The sequence below is a fragment of the Schistocerca serialis genome, unplaced genomic scaffold (genome assembly GCF_023864345.2).
Source record: "Schistocerca serialis cubense isolate TAMUIC-IGC-003099 unplaced genomic scaffold, iqSchSeri2.2 HiC_scaffold_1435, whole genome shotgun sequence".
Classification (NCBI taxonomy): Eukaryota; Metazoa; Arthropoda; class Insecta; order Orthoptera; family Acrididae; genus Schistocerca; species Schistocerca serialis.
This window is the reverse complement of record NW_026047664.1, coordinates 58295-76168: the sequence shown is the minus strand read 5'-3', so window position 1 is coordinate 76168 and position 17874 is coordinate 58295. Positions and strand designations below refer to the sequence as shown.

The following is a 17874-nucleotide window of genomic DNA, read 5'->3' as shown; positions in this document are numbered from 1 at the left end:
GTGCTGTCCTCGCAAGCTGTGCTGTCCTCGCAAGCTGTGCTGTCCTCACAAGCTGTGCTGTCCTCGCAAGCTGTGCTGTCCTAGAAAGCCGTGCTGTCCCGGCAAGCTGTGCTGTCCTCACAAGCTTTGCTGTCCTCGCAAGTTGTGCTTTCCTCTCAAGTAGTGCTGTCCTCTCAAGTTGAGCTGTACTCTCAAGTTAAGCAGTCCTCTCAGGTTGAGCTGTCCTCTCAAGTTGAGCTGTCCTGTCAAGTTGAGCTGTCCTCTCAAGTTGTGCTGTCCTTTCATGTTGTGCCGTCCTCTCAAGTTGAGCTGTCTTCTCAAGTTGAGCTGTCCTCTCAAGTTGAGCTGTCCTCTCAACTTGAGCTGTCCTCTCAAGTTGAGCTGTCCTCTCAAGTTGAGCTGTCCTCTCAACTTGAGCTGTCCTCTCAACTTGAGCTGACCTCTCAAGTTGCGCTGTCTTCTCTAGTTGAGCTGTCCTCTCAACTTGGGCTGTCCTCTGAAGTTGAGCTGTCCTCTGAAGTTGAGCTGTCCTCTCAAGTTAAGCTGTCCTCTCAAGTTGAGCTGTCCTCTCAAGTTGAGATGTCCTCTTAAGTTGACCTCTCCTTCAAGTTGAGCTGTCCTCTGATGTTGAGCTGTCCTCTCTAGATGAGCTGTCCTCTCCAGATGAGCTGTCCTCTCTAGATGAGCTGTCCTCTCAAGTTGAGCTGTCCTCTCAAGTTGAGCTGTCCTCTCAAGTTAAGCTGTCCACTCAAGTTGAGCTGTCCTCTCAAGTTGAGCTGTCCTCTCAAGTTGAGCTGTCCTCTCAAAATGAGGTGTCCTTGCAAGCCGTGCTGTCCTCGCAAGCCATGCTGTCCTTGCAAGCCGTGCTGTCCTTGCAAGCCGTGCTGTCCTCGCAAGCTGTGCTGTCCTCGCAAGCCGTGCTGTCCTCGCAAGCCGTGCTGTCCTCGGAAGACGTGCTGTCCACGCAAGCCTTGCTGTCCTCGCAAGCCATGCTGTCATCACAAACTTTGCTGTCCTCTCAAGCTTTGCTGTCCTCGCAAGTTTTGCTGTCCTCGCAAGTTGTGCTGTCCTCGCAAGTTGTGCTGTCCTCTCAAGTTGAGCTGTCCTCTCAAGTTGAGCTGTCCTCTACAGTTGAGCTGTCCTCTACAGTTGGACTGTCCTCTCAAGTTGAGCTGTCCTCTCAGGTTGAGGTGTCCTCTCAGGTTGAGATTTCCTCTCAAGTTGAGCTGTACACTCAAGTTGAGCTGCCCTCTCAAGTTGAGCTGCCCTCTCAAGTTGAACTGCCCTCTCAAGTTGAGCTGCCCTCTCAAGTTGAGCTGCCCTCCCAAGTTGAGCTGTCCTCTCAAGTTGAGCTGTCCTCTCATGTTGAGCTGTCCTCTCAAGATGAGCTGCCCTCTCTAGTTGAGCTGTCTTCTCAAGTTGAGCTGTCCTCTCAAGTTGAGCTGTCCTCTCAAGTTGAGATGTCCTCTCAAGTTGACCTCTCCTTCAAGTTGAGCTGTCCTCTGATGTTGAGCTGTCCTCTCTAGATGAGCTGTCCTCTGTAGATGAGCTGTCCTCTCAAGTTGAGCTGTCCTCTCAAGTTGAGCTGCCCTCTCAAGTTGAGCTGTCCTCTCAAGTTAAGCTGTCCTCTCAAGTTGAGCTGTCCTGTCAGGTTGAGCTGTCCTCTCAAGTTGAGCTGTCCTCTCAAGTTGAGCTGTCCTCTCAAGTTGAGATGTCCTCGCAAGCCGTGCTGTCCTCGCAAGTTGTGCTGTCATCGCAAGCTGTGCTGTCCTCGCAAGCTGTGCTGTCCTCGCAAGCTGTGCTGTCCTCGCAAGCTGTGCTGTCCTAGCAAGCCGTGCTGTCCTCGCAAGCCGTGCTGTCCTCGCAAGCCATGCTGTCCTCACAAGCCGTGCTGTCCTCGCAAGCCGTGCTGTCCTCGGAAGCCATGCTGTCCACGCAAGCCTTGCTGTCCTCGAAAGCCGTGCTGTCCTCACAAGTTTTGCTGTCCACACAAGCTTTGCTGTCATCGCAAGCTTTGCTGTCCTCGCAAGTTGTGCTGTCCTCGCAAGTTGTGCTGTCCTCTCAAGTTGTGCTGTCCTCTCAAGTTGAGCTGTCCTCTCAAGTTGAGCTGTCCTCTCAAGTTGAGCTGTCCTCTCAAGTTGAGCTGTCCTCTCAAGTTCAGGTGTCCTCTCAAGTTGAGCTGTCCTCTACAGTTCTGCTGTCCTCTACAGTTCTGCTGTCCTCTACAGTTGGACTGTCCTCTCAAGTTGAGCTGTCCTCTCAGGTTGAGGTGTCCTCTCAGCTTGAGATTTCCTCTCAAGTTGAGCTGTACACTCAAGTTGAGCTACCCTCTCAAGTTGAGCTGCCCTATCAAGTTGAGCTGCCCTCTCAGGTTGAGCTGCCCTCTGAAGTTGAGCTCCCCTTTTAAGTTGAGCTCTCCTCTTAAGTTGAGCTGTCCTCTCAAGTTGAGCTATCCTCTCAAGATGAGCTGTCCTCTCTAGTTGAGCTGTCCTCTCAAGTTGAGCTGTACACTCAAGTTGAGCTGCCCTCTCAAGTTGAGCTGCCCTCTCAAGTTGAGCTGCCCTCTCAAGTTGAGCTGCCCTCTCAAGTTGAGCTGCCCTCTGAAGTTGAGCTGCCCTTTTAAGTTGAGCTGTCCTCTTAAGTTGTGCTGTCCTCTCTAGTTGAGCTGTCCTCTCAAGTTGAGCTGTCCTCTCAAGTTGAGCTGCCCTATCAAGTTGAGCTGCCCTCTCAAGTTGAGCTGCCCTCTGAAGTTGAGCTGCCCTTTTAAGTTGAGCTGTCCTCTCAAGTTGAGCTGTCCTCTCAAGATGAGATTTCCTCTCAAGTTGAGCTGTACACTCAAGTTGAGCTGCCCTCTCAAGTTGAGCTGCGTTCTCAAGTTGAGCTGCCCTCTCAAGTTGAGCTGCCCTCTGAAGTTGAGCTGCCCTTTTAAGTTGACCTGTCCTCTCAAGTTGAGCTGCTCTCGCAACCTGTGCTGTCCTCGCAAGCCGTGCTGTCCTCACAAGCCGTGCTGTCGTCGCAATCCGTGCTGTCCTCGCAAGCCGTGCTGTCCTTGCAAGCTTTGCTGTCAGTGCAAGCTTTGCTGTCGGCGCAAGCTGTGGTGTCCGCCCAAGTTGTGCTGTCCTCGCAAGTTGTGCTGTCCTCTCAAGTTGTGCTGTCCTCTCAAATTGAGCTGTCCTCTCAAGTTGAGCTGCCCTCTCAAGTTGAGCTGCCCTCTCAAGCTGAGCTGCCCTCTGAAGTTGAGCTGCCCTCTGAAGTTGAGCTGCCCTCTCAAGTTGAGCTGCCCTCTCAAGTTGAGCTGCCCTCTCAAGCTGAGCTGCCCTCTGAAGTTGAGCTGCCCTCTGAAGTTGAGCTGTCCTCTCAAGTTGAGCTGTCCTCTCAAGTTGAGCTGCCCTCTCAAGTTGTGCTGTCCTCTCTAGTTGAGCTGTCCTCTCAAGTTGAGCTGTCCTCTCATGTTGAGCTGTCCTCAAATGTTAAGCTGTCCTCTCAAGTTGAGCTGTCCTCTCAAGTTGAGATGTCATCTCAAGTTGACCTCTCCTTCAAGTTGAGCTGTCCTCTGATGTTGAGCTGTCCTCTCTAGATGAGCTGTCCTCTCTAGATGAGCTGCCCTCTCAAGTTGAGCTGCGTTCTCAAGTTGAGCTGCCCTCTCAAGTTGAGCTGCCCTCTGAAGTTGAGCTGCCCTTTTAAGTTGACCTGTCCTCTCAAGTTGAGCTGCTCTCGCAACCTGTGCTGTCCTCGCAAGCCGTGCTGTCCTCACAAGCCGTGCTGTCGTCGCAATCCGTGCTGTCCTCGCAAGACGTGCTGTCCTTGCAAGCTTTGCTGTCAGTGCAAGCTTTGCTGTCGGCGCAAGCTGTGGTGTCCGCCCAAGTTGTGCTGTCCTCTCAAGTTGTGCTGTCCTCTCAAATTGAGCTGTCCTCTCAAGTTGAGCTGCCCTCTCAAGTTGAGCTGCCCTCTCAAGCTGAGCTGCCCTCTGAAGTTGAGCTGCCCTCTGAAGTTGAGCTGCCCTCTCAAGTTGAGCTGCCCTCTCAAGTTGAGCTGCCCTCTCAAGCTGAGCTGCCCTCTGAAGTTGAGCTGCCCTCTGAAGTTGAGCTGTCCTCTCAAGTTGAGCTGTCCTCTCAAGTTGAGATGTCATCTCAAGTTGACCTCTCCTTCAAGTTGAGCTGTCCTCTGATGTTGATCCGTCCTCTCAAGTTGAGCTGTCCTCTCAAGATGAGCTGCCCTCTCTAGTTGTGCTGTCCTCTCTAGTTGAGCTGTCCTCTCAAGTTGAGCTGTCCTCTCATGTTGAGCTGTCCTCAAATGTTAAGCTGTCCTCTCAAGTTGAGCTGTCCTCTCAAGTTGAGATGTCATCTCAAGTTGACCTCTCCTTCAAGTTGAGCTGTCCTCTGATGTTGAGCTGTCCTCTCTAGATGAGCTGTCCTCTCTAGATGAGCTGTCCTCTCAAGTTGAGCTGTCCTCTCAAGTTGAGCTGCCCTCTCAAGTTCAGCTGTCCTCTCAAGTTAAGCTGTCCTCTGAAGTTGAGCTGTCCTCTGAAGTTCAGCTGTCCTCTTAAGTTGAGCTATCCTCGCATGCTGTGCTCTCCTCACAAGCTGTGCTGTCCTCGCAAGCCGTGCTGTCCTTGCAAGCCATGCTATCCTCGCAAGCTGTGCTGTCCTCGCAAGTCGTGCTGTCCTCGCAAGTCGTGCTGTCCTCACAAGCTTTGCTGTCCTTGCAAGCTTTGCTGTCCTCGCAAGTTGTGCTGTCCTCGCAAGTTGTGCTGTCCTCTCAAGTTGAGCTGTCCTCTAAAGTTGAGCTGTCCTCTCTAGCTGAGTTGTAATCTCAGGTTGAGCTTTCCTCTCAGGTTGAGCTGTCCTCCCAAGTTGAGCTGTCCTCGCAATCTGTGCTGTCCCCGCAAGGTGTGCTGTCCCCGCAAGCTGTGCTGTCCCCGCCAGCTGTGCTGTCCCCACAGGCTGTGCTGTCCTCGCAAGCTGTGCTGTCCCTGCAAGCTGTGCTGCTCTCGCAAGCTGTGCTGTCCTCGCAAGCTGTGCTGTCCTCGCAGGCTGTGGTTTTCTCTCAAGCTGTGCTGTCCTAGAAAGCCGTGCTGTCCTGGCAAGCTGTGCTGTCCTCGCAAGCTTTGCTGTCCTCGCAAGTTGTGCTGTCCTCGCAAGTTGTGCTTTCCTCTCAAGTAGTGCTGTCCTCTCAAGTTGAGCTGCCCTCTCAAGTTGAGCTGTCATCTCAAGTTAAGCTGTCCTCTCAGGTTGAGCTGTCTTCTCAAGTTGAGCTGTCCTCTCAAGTTGAGCTGTCCTCTCAAGTTGTGCTGTCCTTTCAAGTTGTGCCGTCCTCTCAAGTTGAGCTGTCCACTCAAGATGAGCTGCCCTCTCAAAATGAGCTGCCCTCTCAAGTTGAGCTGCCCTCTCAAGTTGAGCTGCCCTCTCAAGTTGAGCTGCCCTCTCAAGTTGAGCTGCCCTCTCAAGTTGAGCTGTCCTCTTAAGTTGAGCTGTCCTCTCAAGTTGAGCTTCCCTCTCTAGTTGAGCTGACCTCTCTAGTTGAGATGCCCTCTCTAGTTGAGCTGCCCTCTCTAGTTGAGCTGTCCTCTCAAGTTGAGCTGTCCTCTCAAGTTGAGCTGTCCTCTCAAGTTAAGCTGTCCTCTCAAGTTGAGCTGTCCTCACAAGTTGAGATGTCCTCTCAAGTTGACTTCTCCTTCAAGTTGAGCTGTCCTCTGATGTTGAGCTGTCCTCTCTAGATGAGCTGTCCTCTCTAGATGAGCTGTTCTCTCAAGGTGGGCTGTCCTCTCATGTTTAGCTGTCCTCTCAAGTTGAGCTGTCCTCTCAAGTTGAGCTGTCCTCGCAAGCCGTGCTGTCCTCGCAAGTTGTGCTGTCATCACAAGCTGTGCTGTCCTCGAAAGCTGTGCTGTCCTCGCAAGCTGTGCTGTCCTCGCAAGCTGTGCTGTCCTCGCAAGCTGTGCTGTCCTCGCAAGCCGTGCTGTCCTTGCAAGCCATGCTGTCATCGCAAGCTGTGCTGTCCTTGCAAGCTGTGCTGTCCTCACAAGCTGTGCTGTCCTCGCAAGCCGTGCTGTCCTCGGAAGCCATGCTGTCCACGCAAGACTTGCTGTCCTCGCAAGCCGTGCTGTCCTCACAAGCTTTGCTGTCCTCACAAGCTTTGCTGTCCTCGCAAGCTTTGCTGTCCTCGCAAGTTGTGCTGTCCTCGCAAGTTGTGCTGTCCTCTCAAATTGAGCTGTCCTCTCAATTTGAGCTGTCCTCTCAAGTTGAGCTGTCCTCTACAGTTGAGCTGTCCTCTACAGTTGGACTGTCCGCTCAAGTTTAGCTGTCCTCTCAGGTTGAGGTGTCCTCTTAGGTTGAGATTTCCTCTCAAGTTGAGCTGTACACTCAAGTTGAGCTGCCCTCTCAAGTTGAGCTGTCCTCTCAAGTTGAGCTGTCCTCTCAAGATGAGCTGTCCTCTCTAGTTGAGCTGTCCTCTCAAGTTGAGCTGTCATCTCAAGTTGAGCTGTCCTCTAAAATTGAGCTGTCCTCTCTAGTTGAGCTGTCCTTTCAGGTTGAGCTTTCCTCTCAGGCTGAGCTGTCCTCTCAAGTTGAGCTGTCCTCGTAATATGTGCTGTCCCCGCAAGGTGTGCTGTCCCCGCAAGCTGTGCTGTCCCCGCAAGCTGTGCTGTCCCCGCAAGCTGTGCTGTCCCCGCAAGCTGTGCTGTCCCCTCAAGCTGAGCTGTCCCCGCAAGCTGTGCTGTCCTCGCAAGCTGTGCTGTAGCTGCAAGCTGTGCTGCTCTCGCAAGCTGTGCTGTCCTTGCAAGCCGTGCTGTCCTCGCAAGCCGTGCTGTCGTCGCAATCCGTGCTGTCCTCGCAAGCCGTGCTGTCCTTGCAAGCTTTGCTGTCGGTGCAAGCTTTGCTGTCGGCGCAAGTTGTGCTGTCCGCCCAAGTTGTGCTGCCCTCCCAAGTTGTGCTGTCCTCTCAAGTTGTGCTGTCCTCTCAAGTTGAGCTGTCGTCTCAGGTTGAGCTGTCCTCTCAAGTTGAGCTGTCCTCTAAAGTTGAGCTGTCTTCTCTAGTTGATCTGTCCTCTCTAGTTGAGCTGTCCTCTGTAGTTGAGCTGTCTTCCCTAGTTGAGCTGTCGTCTCTAGTTGAGCTGTCCTCTCTAGTTGAGCTGTTCTCTCACGTTGAGCTGTCCTCACAAGTTGAGCTGTCCTCTCAAGTTGAGCTGTCCTCACAAGCAGTGCTGTCCTCGCAAGCTGTGCTGTCCTCGCAAGCTGTGCTGTCCTCGTAAGCTGTGCTGTCCTCACAAGCTGTGCTTTCCTCGCAAGCTGTGCTTTCCTCGCAAGCTGTGCTGTGCTCGCAAGCTGTGCTGTCCTAGAAAGCCGTGCTGTCCTGGCAAGCTGTGCTGTCCTCACAAGCGTTGCTGTCCTCGCAAGTTGTGCTTTCCTCTCAAGTAGCGCTGTCCTCTCAAGTTGGGCTGTCCTCTCCCGTTGAGCTGACCTCTCAAGTTGAGCTGTCCTCTGAGGTTGAGCTGTCCTCTCAAGTTGAGCTGTCCTCTCAAGTTGAGCTGTCCTCTCAAGTTGAGCTGTCCTCGCAGGCTGTGCCGTCCACGCAAGCTGTGCCGTCTTCGCAAGGTGTGCTGTCCTCGCAAGCTGTGCTGTCCTCGCAAGCTGTGCTGTCCTTGCAAGCTGTACTGTCCTCGCAAGCTGTGCTGTCCTCGCAAGCTGTGCTGTCCTCGCAAGCTGTGCTGTCCCCGCAAGCCGTGCTGACCTCGCAAGCTGTGCTGTCCTCGCAAGCTGTGCTGTCCTCACAAGCTGTGCTGTCCTCACAAGCTGTGCTGTCCTCGCAAGCTGTGCTGTCCTCGCAAGCTGTGCTGTCCTCGCAAGCTGTGCTGTCCTCGCAAGCTGTGCTGTCCTAGAAAGCCGTGCTGTCTTGGCAAGCTGTGCTGTCCTCGCAAGCTTTGCTGTCCTCGCAAGTTGTGCTTTCCTCTCAAGTAGTGCTGTCCTCTCAAGTTGAGCTGTCCTCTCAAGTTGAGCTGTCCTCTCAAGTTAAGCTGTCCTCTCAGGATGATCTGTCCTCTCAAGTTGAGCTGTCCTGTCAAGTTGAGCTGTCCTCTCAAGTTGTGCTGTCCTTTCAAGTTGTGCCGTCCTCTCAAGTTGAGCTATCCTCTCAAGTTGAGCTGTCCTCTCAAGTTGAGCTGTCCTCTCAGATTGAGCTGTCCTCTCAAGATGAGCTGTCCTCTCAACTTGAGCTGTCCTCTCAACTTGAGCTGACCTCCCAAGTTGTGCCGTCCTCTCTAGTTGAGCTGTCCTCTCAACTTGAGCTGTCCTCTGAAGTTGAGCTGTCCTCTCAAGTTAAGCTGTCCTCTCACGTTGAGCTGTCCTCTTAAGTTGAGATATCCTCTTAAGTTGGCCTCTCCTTCAAGTTGAGCTGTCCTCTAATGTTGAGCTGTCCTCTCTAGATGAGCTGTCCTCTCAAGTTGAGCTGTCCTCTCAAGTTGAGCTGTCCTCTCAAGTTAAGCTGTCCTCTCAAGTTGAGCTGTCCTCTCAAGTTGAGCTGTCCTCTCAAGCTGAGCTGTCCTCTCAAGTTGAGCTATCCTCGCAAGCGGTGCTGTCCACGCAAGCCTTGCTGTCCTTGCAAGCCGTGCTGTCCTCGCAAGCTTTGCTGTCCTCGCAAGCTTTGCTGTCCTATCAAGTTGAGCTGTCCTCTCAAGTTGAGCTTTCCTCTCAAGTAGAGCTGTCCTCGCAAGCTGTGCCGTCCACGCAAGCTGTGCCGTCCTCACAAGGTATGCCGTCCTCGAAAGCTGTGCTGTCCTCGCAAGCTGTGCTGTCCTCGAAAGCTGTGCTGTCCTCGCAAGCTGTGCTGTCCTCGCAATCTGTGCTGTCCTCGCAAGCCGTGCTGTCCTCGGAAGCCGTGCTGTCCACGCAAGCCTTGCTGTCCTCGCAAGCCATGCTGTCCTCACAAGCTTTGCTGTCCTCACAAGCTTTGCTGTCCTCGCAAGCTTTGCTGTCCTCGCAAGTTGTGCTGTCCTCGCAAGTTGTGCTGTCCTCTCAAGTTGAGCTGTCCTCTCTAGTTGAGCTGTCCTCTCTAGTTGAGCTGTCCTCTCAAGTTGAGCTGTCCTCTCAAGTTGAGCTGTCCTCTCAAGTTGAGCTGTCCTCTCAAGTTGAGCTAACCTCTCAGTTTGAGGTGTCCTCTCAGGTTGAGATTTCCTCTCAAGTTGAGCTGTACACTCAAGTTGAGCTGCCCTCTCAAGTTGAGCTGCCCTCTCAAGTTGAGCTGCCCTCTCAAGTTGAGCTGCCCTCTCAAGTTGAGCTGCCCTCTCAAGTTGAGCTGCCCTCTCAAGTTGAGCTGCCCTCTCAAGTTGAGCTGCCCTCTCAAGTTGAGCTGCCCTCTGAAGTTGAGCTGCCCTCTGAAGTTGAGCTGCCCTCGCAAGTTGAGCTGTCCTCTCAAGTTGAGCTGTCCTCTCAAGTTGAGCTGTCCTCTCAAGATGAGCTGTCCTCTCTAGTTGAGTTGTCCTCTCAAGTTGAGCTGTCCTCTCAAGTTGAGCTGTCCTCTCAAGTTGAGCTGTCCTCTCAATTTGACCTGCCCTCTCAAGTTGAGCTGTCCTCTCAAGTTGAGCTGTCCTCTCAAGTTTAGCGGTCCTCTCAAGTTGAGCTGTCCTCTAAAGTTAAGCTGTCGTCTCAAGTTGAGCTGTCTTCTCTAGTTGATCTGTCCTCTCTAGTTGAGCTGTTCTCTCTAGTTGAGCTGTCTTCCCTAGTTGAGCTGTCCTCTCTAGTTGAGCTGTCTTCCCTAGTTGAGCTGTCCTCCCTAGTTGAGCTGTCCTCTCTAGTTGAGCTGTCCTCTCTAGTTGAGCTGTTCTCTCACGTTGAGCTGTCCTCACAAGTTGAGCTGTCCTCTCAAGTTGAGCTGTCCTCGCAAGCAGTGCTGTCCTCGCAAGCTGTGCTGTCCTCGCAAGCTGTGCTGTCCTCGCAAGCTGTGCTGTCCTCACAAGCTGTGCTGTACTCGCAAGCTGTGCTGTCCTAGAAAGCCGTGCTGTCCTGGCAAGCTGTGCTGTCCTCACAAGCGTTGCTGTCCTCACAAGTTGTGCTTTCCTCTCAAGTAGTGCTGTCCTCTCAATTTGGGCTGTCCTCTCAAGTTGAGCTGTCCTCTCAAGTTGAGCTGTCCTCTCAGGTTGAGCTGTCCTCTCAAGTTGAGCTGTCCTCTCAAGATGAGCTGTCCTCTCAAGTTGAGCTGTCTTCGCAAGCTCTGCCGTCGACGCAAGCTGTGCCGTCCTCGCAAGGTGTGCTGTCCTCGCAAGCTGTGCTGTCCTCGCAAGCTGTGCTGTCCTCGCAAGCTGTGCTGTCCTCGCAAGCTGTGCTGTCCTCGCAAGCTGTGCTGTCCTCGCAAGCTGTGCTGTCCTCGCAAGCTGTGCTCTCCTCGCAAGCTGTGCTGTCCTCGCATGCTGTGCTGTCCTCGCAAGCTGTGCTGTCCTCGCAAGCTGTGCTGTCCTCACAAGCTGTGCTGTCCTCGCAAGCTGTGCTGTCCTCGCAAGCAGTGCTGTCCTCGCAAGCTGTGCTGTCCTCGCAAGCTGTGCTGTCCTAGAAAGCCGTGCTGTCCTGGCAAGCCATGCTGTCCTCGCAAGCTTTGCTGTCCTCGCAAGTTGTGCTTTCCTCTCAAGTAGTGCTGTCCTCTCAAGTTGAGCTGTCCTCTCAAGTTGACCTCTCCTTCAAGTTGAGCTGTCCTCTGATGTTGGGCTGTCCTCTCTAGATGAGCTGTCCTCTCTAGATGAGCTGTCCTCTCAAGTTGAGCTGCCCTCTCAAGTTGAGCTGCCCTCTCTAGTTGAGCTGTCCTCTCAAGTTGAGCTGTCCTCTCAAGTTGAGCTGTCCTTTCACGTTGAGCTGTCCTCTCAAGTTAAGCTGTCCTCTCAAGTTGAGCTGTCCTCTCAAGTTGAGATGTCCTCTCAAGATGACCTCTCCCTTAAGTTGAGCTGTCCTCTGATGTTGAGCTGTCCTCTCTAGATGAGCTGTCCTCTCTAGATGAGCTGTTCTCTCAAGTTGAGCTGCCCTCTGAAGTTGAGCTGTCCTTTCAGGTTAAGCTGTCCTCTCAAGTTGAGCTGTCCTCTCAAGTTGAGCTGTCCTCACAAGTTGAGCTGTCCTCTCAAGTTGAGCTGTCCTCTCAAGTTGAGCTGTCGTCGCAAGCCGTGCTGTCCTCGCAAGTTGTGCTGTCATCACAAGCTGTGCTGTCCTCGAAAGCCGTGCTGCTCTCGCAAGCTGTGCTGTCCTCGCAAGCCGTTCTGTCTTCGCAAGCCGTGCTGTAGTCGCAATCCGTGCTGTCCTAGCAAGCCATGCTGTCCTTGCAAGCTTTGCTGTCGGTGCAAGCTTTCCTGTCGGCGCAAGCTGTGCTGTCCGCGCAAGTTGTGCTGTCCTCACAAGCTGAGCTGTCCTCTCAAGTTGAGCTGTCGTCTCAGGTTGAGCTGTCCTCTCAAGTTGAGCTGTCCTCTCAAGTTGAGCTGTCCTCTCAAGTTGAGCTGTCCTCTAAAGTTAAGCTGTCCTCTCAAGTTGAGCTGTCTTCTCTAGTTGATCTGTCCTCTCTAGTTGAGCTGTTCTCTCTAGTTGAGCTGTCTTCCCTAGTTGAGCTGTCCTCTCTAGTTGAGCTGTCTTCCCTAGTTGAGCTGTCCTCTCTAGTTGAGCTGTCCTCTCTAGTTGAGCTGTCCTCTCTAGTTGAGCTGTTCTCTCGCGTTGAGCTGTCCTCACAAGTTGAGCTGTCCTCTCAAGTTGAGCTGTCCTCGCAAGCAGTGCTGTCCTCGCAAGCTGTGCTGTCCTCGCAAGCTGTGCTGTCCTCGCAAGCTGTGCTGTCCTCACAAGCTGTGCTGTACTCGCAAGCTGTGCTGTCCTAGAAAGCCGTGCTGTCCTGGCAAGCTGTGCTGTCCTCGCAAGCGTTGCTGTCCTCACAAGTTGTGCTTTCCTCTCAAGTAGTGCTGTCCTCTCAAGTTGGGCTGTCCTCTCAAGTTGAGCTGTCCTCTCAAGTTGAGCTGTCCTCTCAGGTTGAGCTGTCCTCTCAAGTTGAGCTGTCCTCTCAAGATGAGCTGTCCTCTCAAGTTGAGCTGTCTTCGCAAGCTGTGCCGTCCACGCAAGCTGTGCCGACCTCGCAAGGTGTGCTGTCCTCGCAAGCTGTGCTGTCCTCGCAAGCTGTGCTGTCCTCGCAAGGTGTGCTTTCCTCGCAAGCTGTGCTGTCCTCGCAAGCTGTGCTGTCCTCGCAAGCTGTGCTGTCCTCGCAAGCTGTGCTCTCCTCGCAAGCTGTGCTGTCCTCGCATGCTGTGCTGTCCTCGCAAGCTGTGCTGTCCTCGCAAGCTGTGCTGTCCTCACAAGCTGTGCTGTCCTCGCAAGCTGTGCTGTCCTCTCAAGCTGTGCTGTCCTCGCAAGCTGTGCTGTCCTCGCAAGCTGTGCTGTCCTAGAAAGCCGTGCTGTCCTGGCGAGCCGTGCTGTCCTCGCAAGTTGTGCTTTCCTCTCAAGTAGTGCTGTCCTCTGAAGTTGAGCTGCCCTCTGAAGTTGAGCTGCCCTCGCAAGTTGAGCTGTCCTCTCAAGTTGAGCTGTCCTCTCAAGTTGAGCTGTCCTCTCAAGATGAGCTGTCCTCTCTAGTTGAGCTGTCCTCTCAAGTTGAGCTGTCCTCTCAAGTTGAGCTGTCCTCTCAAGTTGAGCTGTCCTCTCAAGTTGACCTGCCCTCTCAAGTTGAGCTGTCCTCTCAAGTTGAGCTGTCCTCTCAAGTTTAGCGGTCCTCTCAAGTTGAGCTGTCCTCTAAAGTTAAGCTGTCGTCTCAAGTTGAGCTGTCTTCTCTAGTTGATCTGTCCTCTCTAGTTGAGCTGTTCTCTCTAGTTGAGCTGTCTTCCCTAGTTGAGCTGTCCTCTCTAGTTGAGCTGTCTTCCCTAGTTGAGCTGTCCTCTCTAGTTGAGCTGTCCTCTCTAGTTGAGCTGTCCTCTCTAGTTGAGCTGTTCTCTCACGTTGAGCTGTCCTCACAAGTTGAGCTGTCCTCTCAAGTTGAGCTGTCCTCGCAAGCAGTGCTGTCCTCGCAAGCTGTGCTGTCCTCGCAAGCTGTGCAGTCCTCGCAAGCTGTGCTGTCCTCACAAGCTGAGCTGTACTCGCAAGCTGTGCTGTCCTAGAAAGCTGTGCTGTCCTGGCAAGATGTGCTGTCCTCGCAAGCATTGCTGTCCTCACAAGTTGTGCTTTCCTCTCAAGTAGTGCTGTCCTCTCAAGTTGGGCTGTCCTCTCAAGTTGAGCTGTCCTCTCAAGTTGAGCTGTCCTCTCAGGTTGAGCTGTCCTCTCAAGTTGAGCTGTCCTCTCAAGATGAGCTGTCCTCTCAAGTTGAGCTGTCTTCGCAAGCTGTGCCGTCCACGCAAGCTGTGCCGTCCTCGCAAGGTGTGCTGTCCTCGCAAGCTGTGCTGTCCTCGCAAGCTGTGCTGTCCTTGCAAGGTGTGCTGTCCTCGCAAGCTGTGCTGTCCTCGCAAGCTGTGCTGTCCTCGCAAGCTGTGCTGTCCTCGCAAGCTGTGCTCTCCTCGCAAGCTGTGCTGTCCTTGCATGCTGTGCTGTCCTCGCAAGCTGTGCTGTCCTCGCAAGCTGTGCTGTCCTCACAAGCTGTGCTGTCCTCGCAAGCTGTGCTGTCCTCGCAAGCAGTGCTGTCCTCGCAAGCTGTGCTGTCCTCGCAAGCTGTGCTGGCCTCGCAAGCTGTGCTGTACTCGCAAGCTGTGCTGTCCTCGCAAGCTGTGCTGTCCTCGCAAGCTGTGCTGTCCTCGCGAGCTGAGCTGTCCTCGCAAGCTGTGCTGTCCTCCCAAGCTGTGCTGTCCTAGAAAGCCGTGCTGTACTGGCAAGCTGTGCTGTCCTCACAAGCGTTGCTGTCCTTGCAAGTTGTGCTTTCCTCTCAAGTAGTGCTGTCCTCTCACGTTGGGCTGTCCTCTCAAGTTGAGCTGTCCTCTCAAGTGGAGCTGTCCTCTCAAGTTGAGCTGTCCTCTAAAGTTAAGCTGTCCTCTCTAGTTGAGCTGTCCTCTCTAGTTGAGCTGTCCTCTCTAGTTGAGCTGTTCTCTCACGTTGAGCTGTCCTCACAAGTTGAGCTGTCCTCTCAAGTTGAGCTGTCCTCGCAAGCTGTGCTGTCCTCACAAGCTGTGCTGTCCTCGCAAGCTGTGCTGTCCTAGAAAGCCGTGCTGTTCTGGCAAGCCGTGCTGCCCTCGCAAGCTTTGCTGTCCTCGCAAGTTGTGCTTTCCTCTCAAGTAGTGCTGTCCTCTCAAGTTGAGCTGTCCTCTCAAGTTGAGCTGTCCTCTCAAGTTGACCTCTCCCTCAAGTTGAGCTGTCCTCTGATGTTGGGCTGTCCTCTCTAGATGAGCTGTCCTCTCTAGATGAGCTGTCCACTCAAGTTGAGCTGCCCTCTCAAGTTGAGCTGCCCTCTCTAGTTGAGCTGTCCTCTCAAGTTGAGCTGTCCTCTCAAGTTGAGCTGTCCTCTCACGTTGAGCTGTCCTCTCAAGTTAAGCTGTCCTCTCAAGTTGAGCTGTCCTCTCAAGTTGAGATGTCCTCTCAAGTTGACCTCTCCTTCAAGTTGAGCTGTCCTCTGATGTTGAGCTGTCCTCTCTAGATGAGCTGTCCTCTCTAGATGAGCTGTTCTCTCAAGTTGAGCTGCCCTCTCAAGTTGAGCTGTCCTTTCAGGTTAAGCTGTCCTCTCAAGTTGAGCTGTCCTCTCAAGTTGAGCTGTCCTCTCAAGTTGAGCTGTCCTCTCAAGTTGAGCTGTCCTCTCAAGTTGAGCTGTCGTCGCAAGCTGTGCTGTCCTCGCAAGTTGTGCTGTCATCACAAGCTGTGCTGTCCTCGAAAGCCGTGCTGCTCTCGCAAGCTGTGCTGTCCTCGCAAGCCGTGCTGTCTTCGCAAGCCGTGCTGTAGTCGCAATCCGTGCTGTCCTAGCAAGCCGTGCTGTCCTTGCAAGCTTTACTGTCGGTGCAAGCTTTCCTGTCGGCGCAAGCAGTGCTGTCCGCCCAAGTTGTGCTGTCCTCGCAAGCTGAGCTGTCCTCTCAAGTTGAGCTGTCGTCTCAGGTTGAGCTGTCCTCTCAAGTTGAGCTGTCCTCTCAAGTTGAGCTGTCCTCTCAAGTTGAGCTCTCCTCTAAAGTTAAGCTGTCCTCTCAAGTTAAACTGTCTTCTCTAGTTGATCTGTCCTCTCTAGTTGAGCTGTCCTCTCTAGTTGAGCTGTTCTCTCACGTTGAGCTGTCCTCACAAGTTGAGCTGTCCTCTCAAGTTGAGCTGTCCTCGCAAGCAGTGCTGTCCTCGCAAGCTGTGCTGTCCTCGCAAGCTGTGCTGTCCTCACAAGCTGTTCTGTCCTTGCAAGCTGTGCTGTCCTCGCAAGCTGTGCTCTCCTCGCAAGCTGTGCTGTCCTCGCAAGCTGTGCTGACCTCGCAAGCTGTGCTGTCCTCGCAAGCTGTGCTGTCCTCGCAAGCTCTGCTGTCCTCGCAAGCTGTGCTGTCCTCGCAAGCTGTGCTGACCTCGCAAGCTGTGCTGTCCTCGCAAGCTGTGCTGTCCTCGCAAGCTGTGCTGTCCTCGCAAGCTGTGCTGTCCTCGCAAGCTGTGCTGTCCTCGCAAGCTGTGCTGACCTCGCAAGCTGTGCTGTCCTCGCAAGCTGTGCTGTCCTCGCAAGCTGTGCTGTCCTCGCAAGCTGTGCTGTCCTCGCAAGCTGTGCTGTCCTCGCAAGCTTTGCTGTCCTCGCAAGCTTTGCTGTCCTCGCAAGCTTTGCTGTCCTCGCAATTTGTGCTGCCTTCGCAAGTTGTGCTGTCCTCTCAAGTTGAGCAGTCCCCTCAAGTTGAGCTGTCCTCTACAGTTGAGCTGTCCTCTACAGATGGACTGTCCTGTCAAGTTGACCTGTCCTCTCAGGTTGAGATTTCCTCTCAAGTTGAGCTGTACACTCAAGTTGAGCTGTACACTCAAGTTGAGCTGCCCTCTCAAGTTGAGCTGCCCTCTCAAGTTGAGCTGCCCTCTCAAGTTGAGCTGCCCTCTCAAGTTGAGCTGTCCTCTCAAGATGAGCTGCCCTCTCTAGTTGAGCTGTCCTCTCTAGTTGAGCTGTCCTCTCAAGTTGAGCTGTCCTCTCAAGTTGAGCTGTCCTCTCAAGTTGAGCTGTCATCTCAGGTTGAGCTGTCCTCTCAAGTTGAGCTGTCCTCTCAAGTTGAGCTGTCCTCTCAAGTTGAGCTGTCCTCTAAAGTTAAGCTGTCCTCTCAAGTTGAGCTGTCTTGTCTAGTTGATCTGTCCTCTCTAGTTGAGCTGTCCTCTCTAGTTGAGCTGTCTTCCCTAGTTGAGCTGTCCTCTCTAGTTGAGCTGTCCTCTCTAGTTGAGCTGTCCTCTACTGTTGAGCTGTCCTCTACAGTTGGACTGTCCTCTCAAGTTGAGCTGTCCTCTCAGGTTGAGGTGTCCTCTCAGGTTGAGATTTTCTCTCAAGTTGAGCTGTACACTCAAGTTGAGCTGCCCTCTCAAGTTGAGCTGCCCTCTCAAGTTGAGCTGCCCTCTCAAGTTGAGCTGCCCTCTCGTTGAGCTGCCCTCTCAAGTTGAGCTGCCCTCTCAAGTTGAGCTGCCCTCTCAAGTTGAGCTGCCCTCTCAAGTTGAGCTGTCCTCTGATGTTGATCCGTCCTCTCAAGTTGAGCTGTCCTCTCAAGATGAGCTGCCCTCTCTAGTTGTGCTGTCCTCTCTAGTTGAGCTGTCCTCTCAAGTTGAGCTGTCCTCTCATGTTGAGCTGTCCTCAAAAGTTAAGCTGTCCTCTCAAGTTGAGCTGTCCTCTCAAGTTGAGATGTCATCTCAAGTTGACCTCTCCTTCAAGTTGAGCTGTCCTCTGATGTTGAGCTGTCCTCTCTAGATGAGCTGTCCTCTCTAGATGAGCTGTCCTCTCAAGTTGAGCTGTCCTCTCAAGTTGAGCTGCCCTCTCAAGTTCAGCTGTCCTCTCAAGTTAAGCTGTCCTCTGAAGTTGAGCTGTCCTCTGAAGTTCAGCTGTCCTCTTAAGTTGAGCTATCCTCGCATGCTGTGCTCTCCTCGCAAGCTGTGCTGTCCTCGCAAGCCGTGCTGTCCTTGCAAGCCATGCTATCCTCGCAAGCTGTGCTGTCCTCGCAAGTCGTGCTGTCCTCGCAAGTCGTGCTGTCCTCACAAGCTTTGCTGTCCTTGCAAGCTTTGCTGTCCTCGCAAGTTGTGCTGTCCTCGCAAGTTGTGCTGTCCTCTCAAGTTGAGCTGTCCTCTAAAGTTGAGCTGTCCTCTCTAGCTGAGTTGTAATCTCAGGTTGAGCTTTCCTCTCAGGTTGAGCTGTCCTCCCAAGTTGAGCTGTCCTCGCAATCTGTGCTGTCCCCGCAAGGTGTGCTGTCCCCGCAAGCTGTGCTGTCCCCACAAGCTGTGCTGACCCCGCAAGCTGTGCCGTCCCCGCAAGCTGTGCCGTCCCTGCAAGCTGTGCTGTCCCCGCCAGCTGTGCTGTCCCCACAGGCTGTGCTGTCCTCGCAAGCTGTGCTGTCCCTGCAAGCTGTGCTGCTCTCGCAAGCTGTGCTGTCCTCGCAAGCTGTGCTGTCCTCGCAGGCTGTGGTTTTCTCTCAAGCTGTGCTGTCCTAGAAAGCCGTGCTGTCCTGGCAAGCTGTGCTGTCCACGCAAGCTTTGCTGTCCTCGCAAGTTGTGCTGTCCTCGCAAGTTGTGCTTTCCTCTCAAGTAGTGCTGTCCTCTCAAGTTGAGCTGCCCTCTCAAGTTGAGCTGTCATCTCAAGTTAAGCTGTCCTCTCAGGTTGAGCTGTCTTCTCAAGTTGAGCTGTCCTCTCAAGTTGAGCTGTCCTCTCAAGTTGTGCTGTCCTTTCAAGTTGTGCCGTCCTCTCAAGTTGAGCTGTCCACTCAAGATGAGCTGCCCTCTCAAAATGAGCTGCCCTCTCAAGTTGAGCTGCCCTCTCAAGTTGAGCTGCCCTCTCA

General features: G+C 53.6%; 1 protein-coding gene across 1 annotated transcript in view; it reads left to right on the top strand.

The window, feature by feature from the left end:
- The window catches only part of LOC126443283 (fibrous sheath CABYR-binding protein-like), a 66233-nt gene extending 49756 nt beyond the window's left edge, over positions 1–16477 (top strand). Inside the window, exon 8 of the mRNA XM_050090894.1 lies at positions 16079–16477. Coding sequence (XP_049946851.1) covers positions 16079–16477 — 399 coding nt within the window. The remainder of the gene's footprint in view (positions 1–16078) is intronic.
- The last annotated feature ends 1397 nt before the right edge of the window (positions 16478–17874 follow it).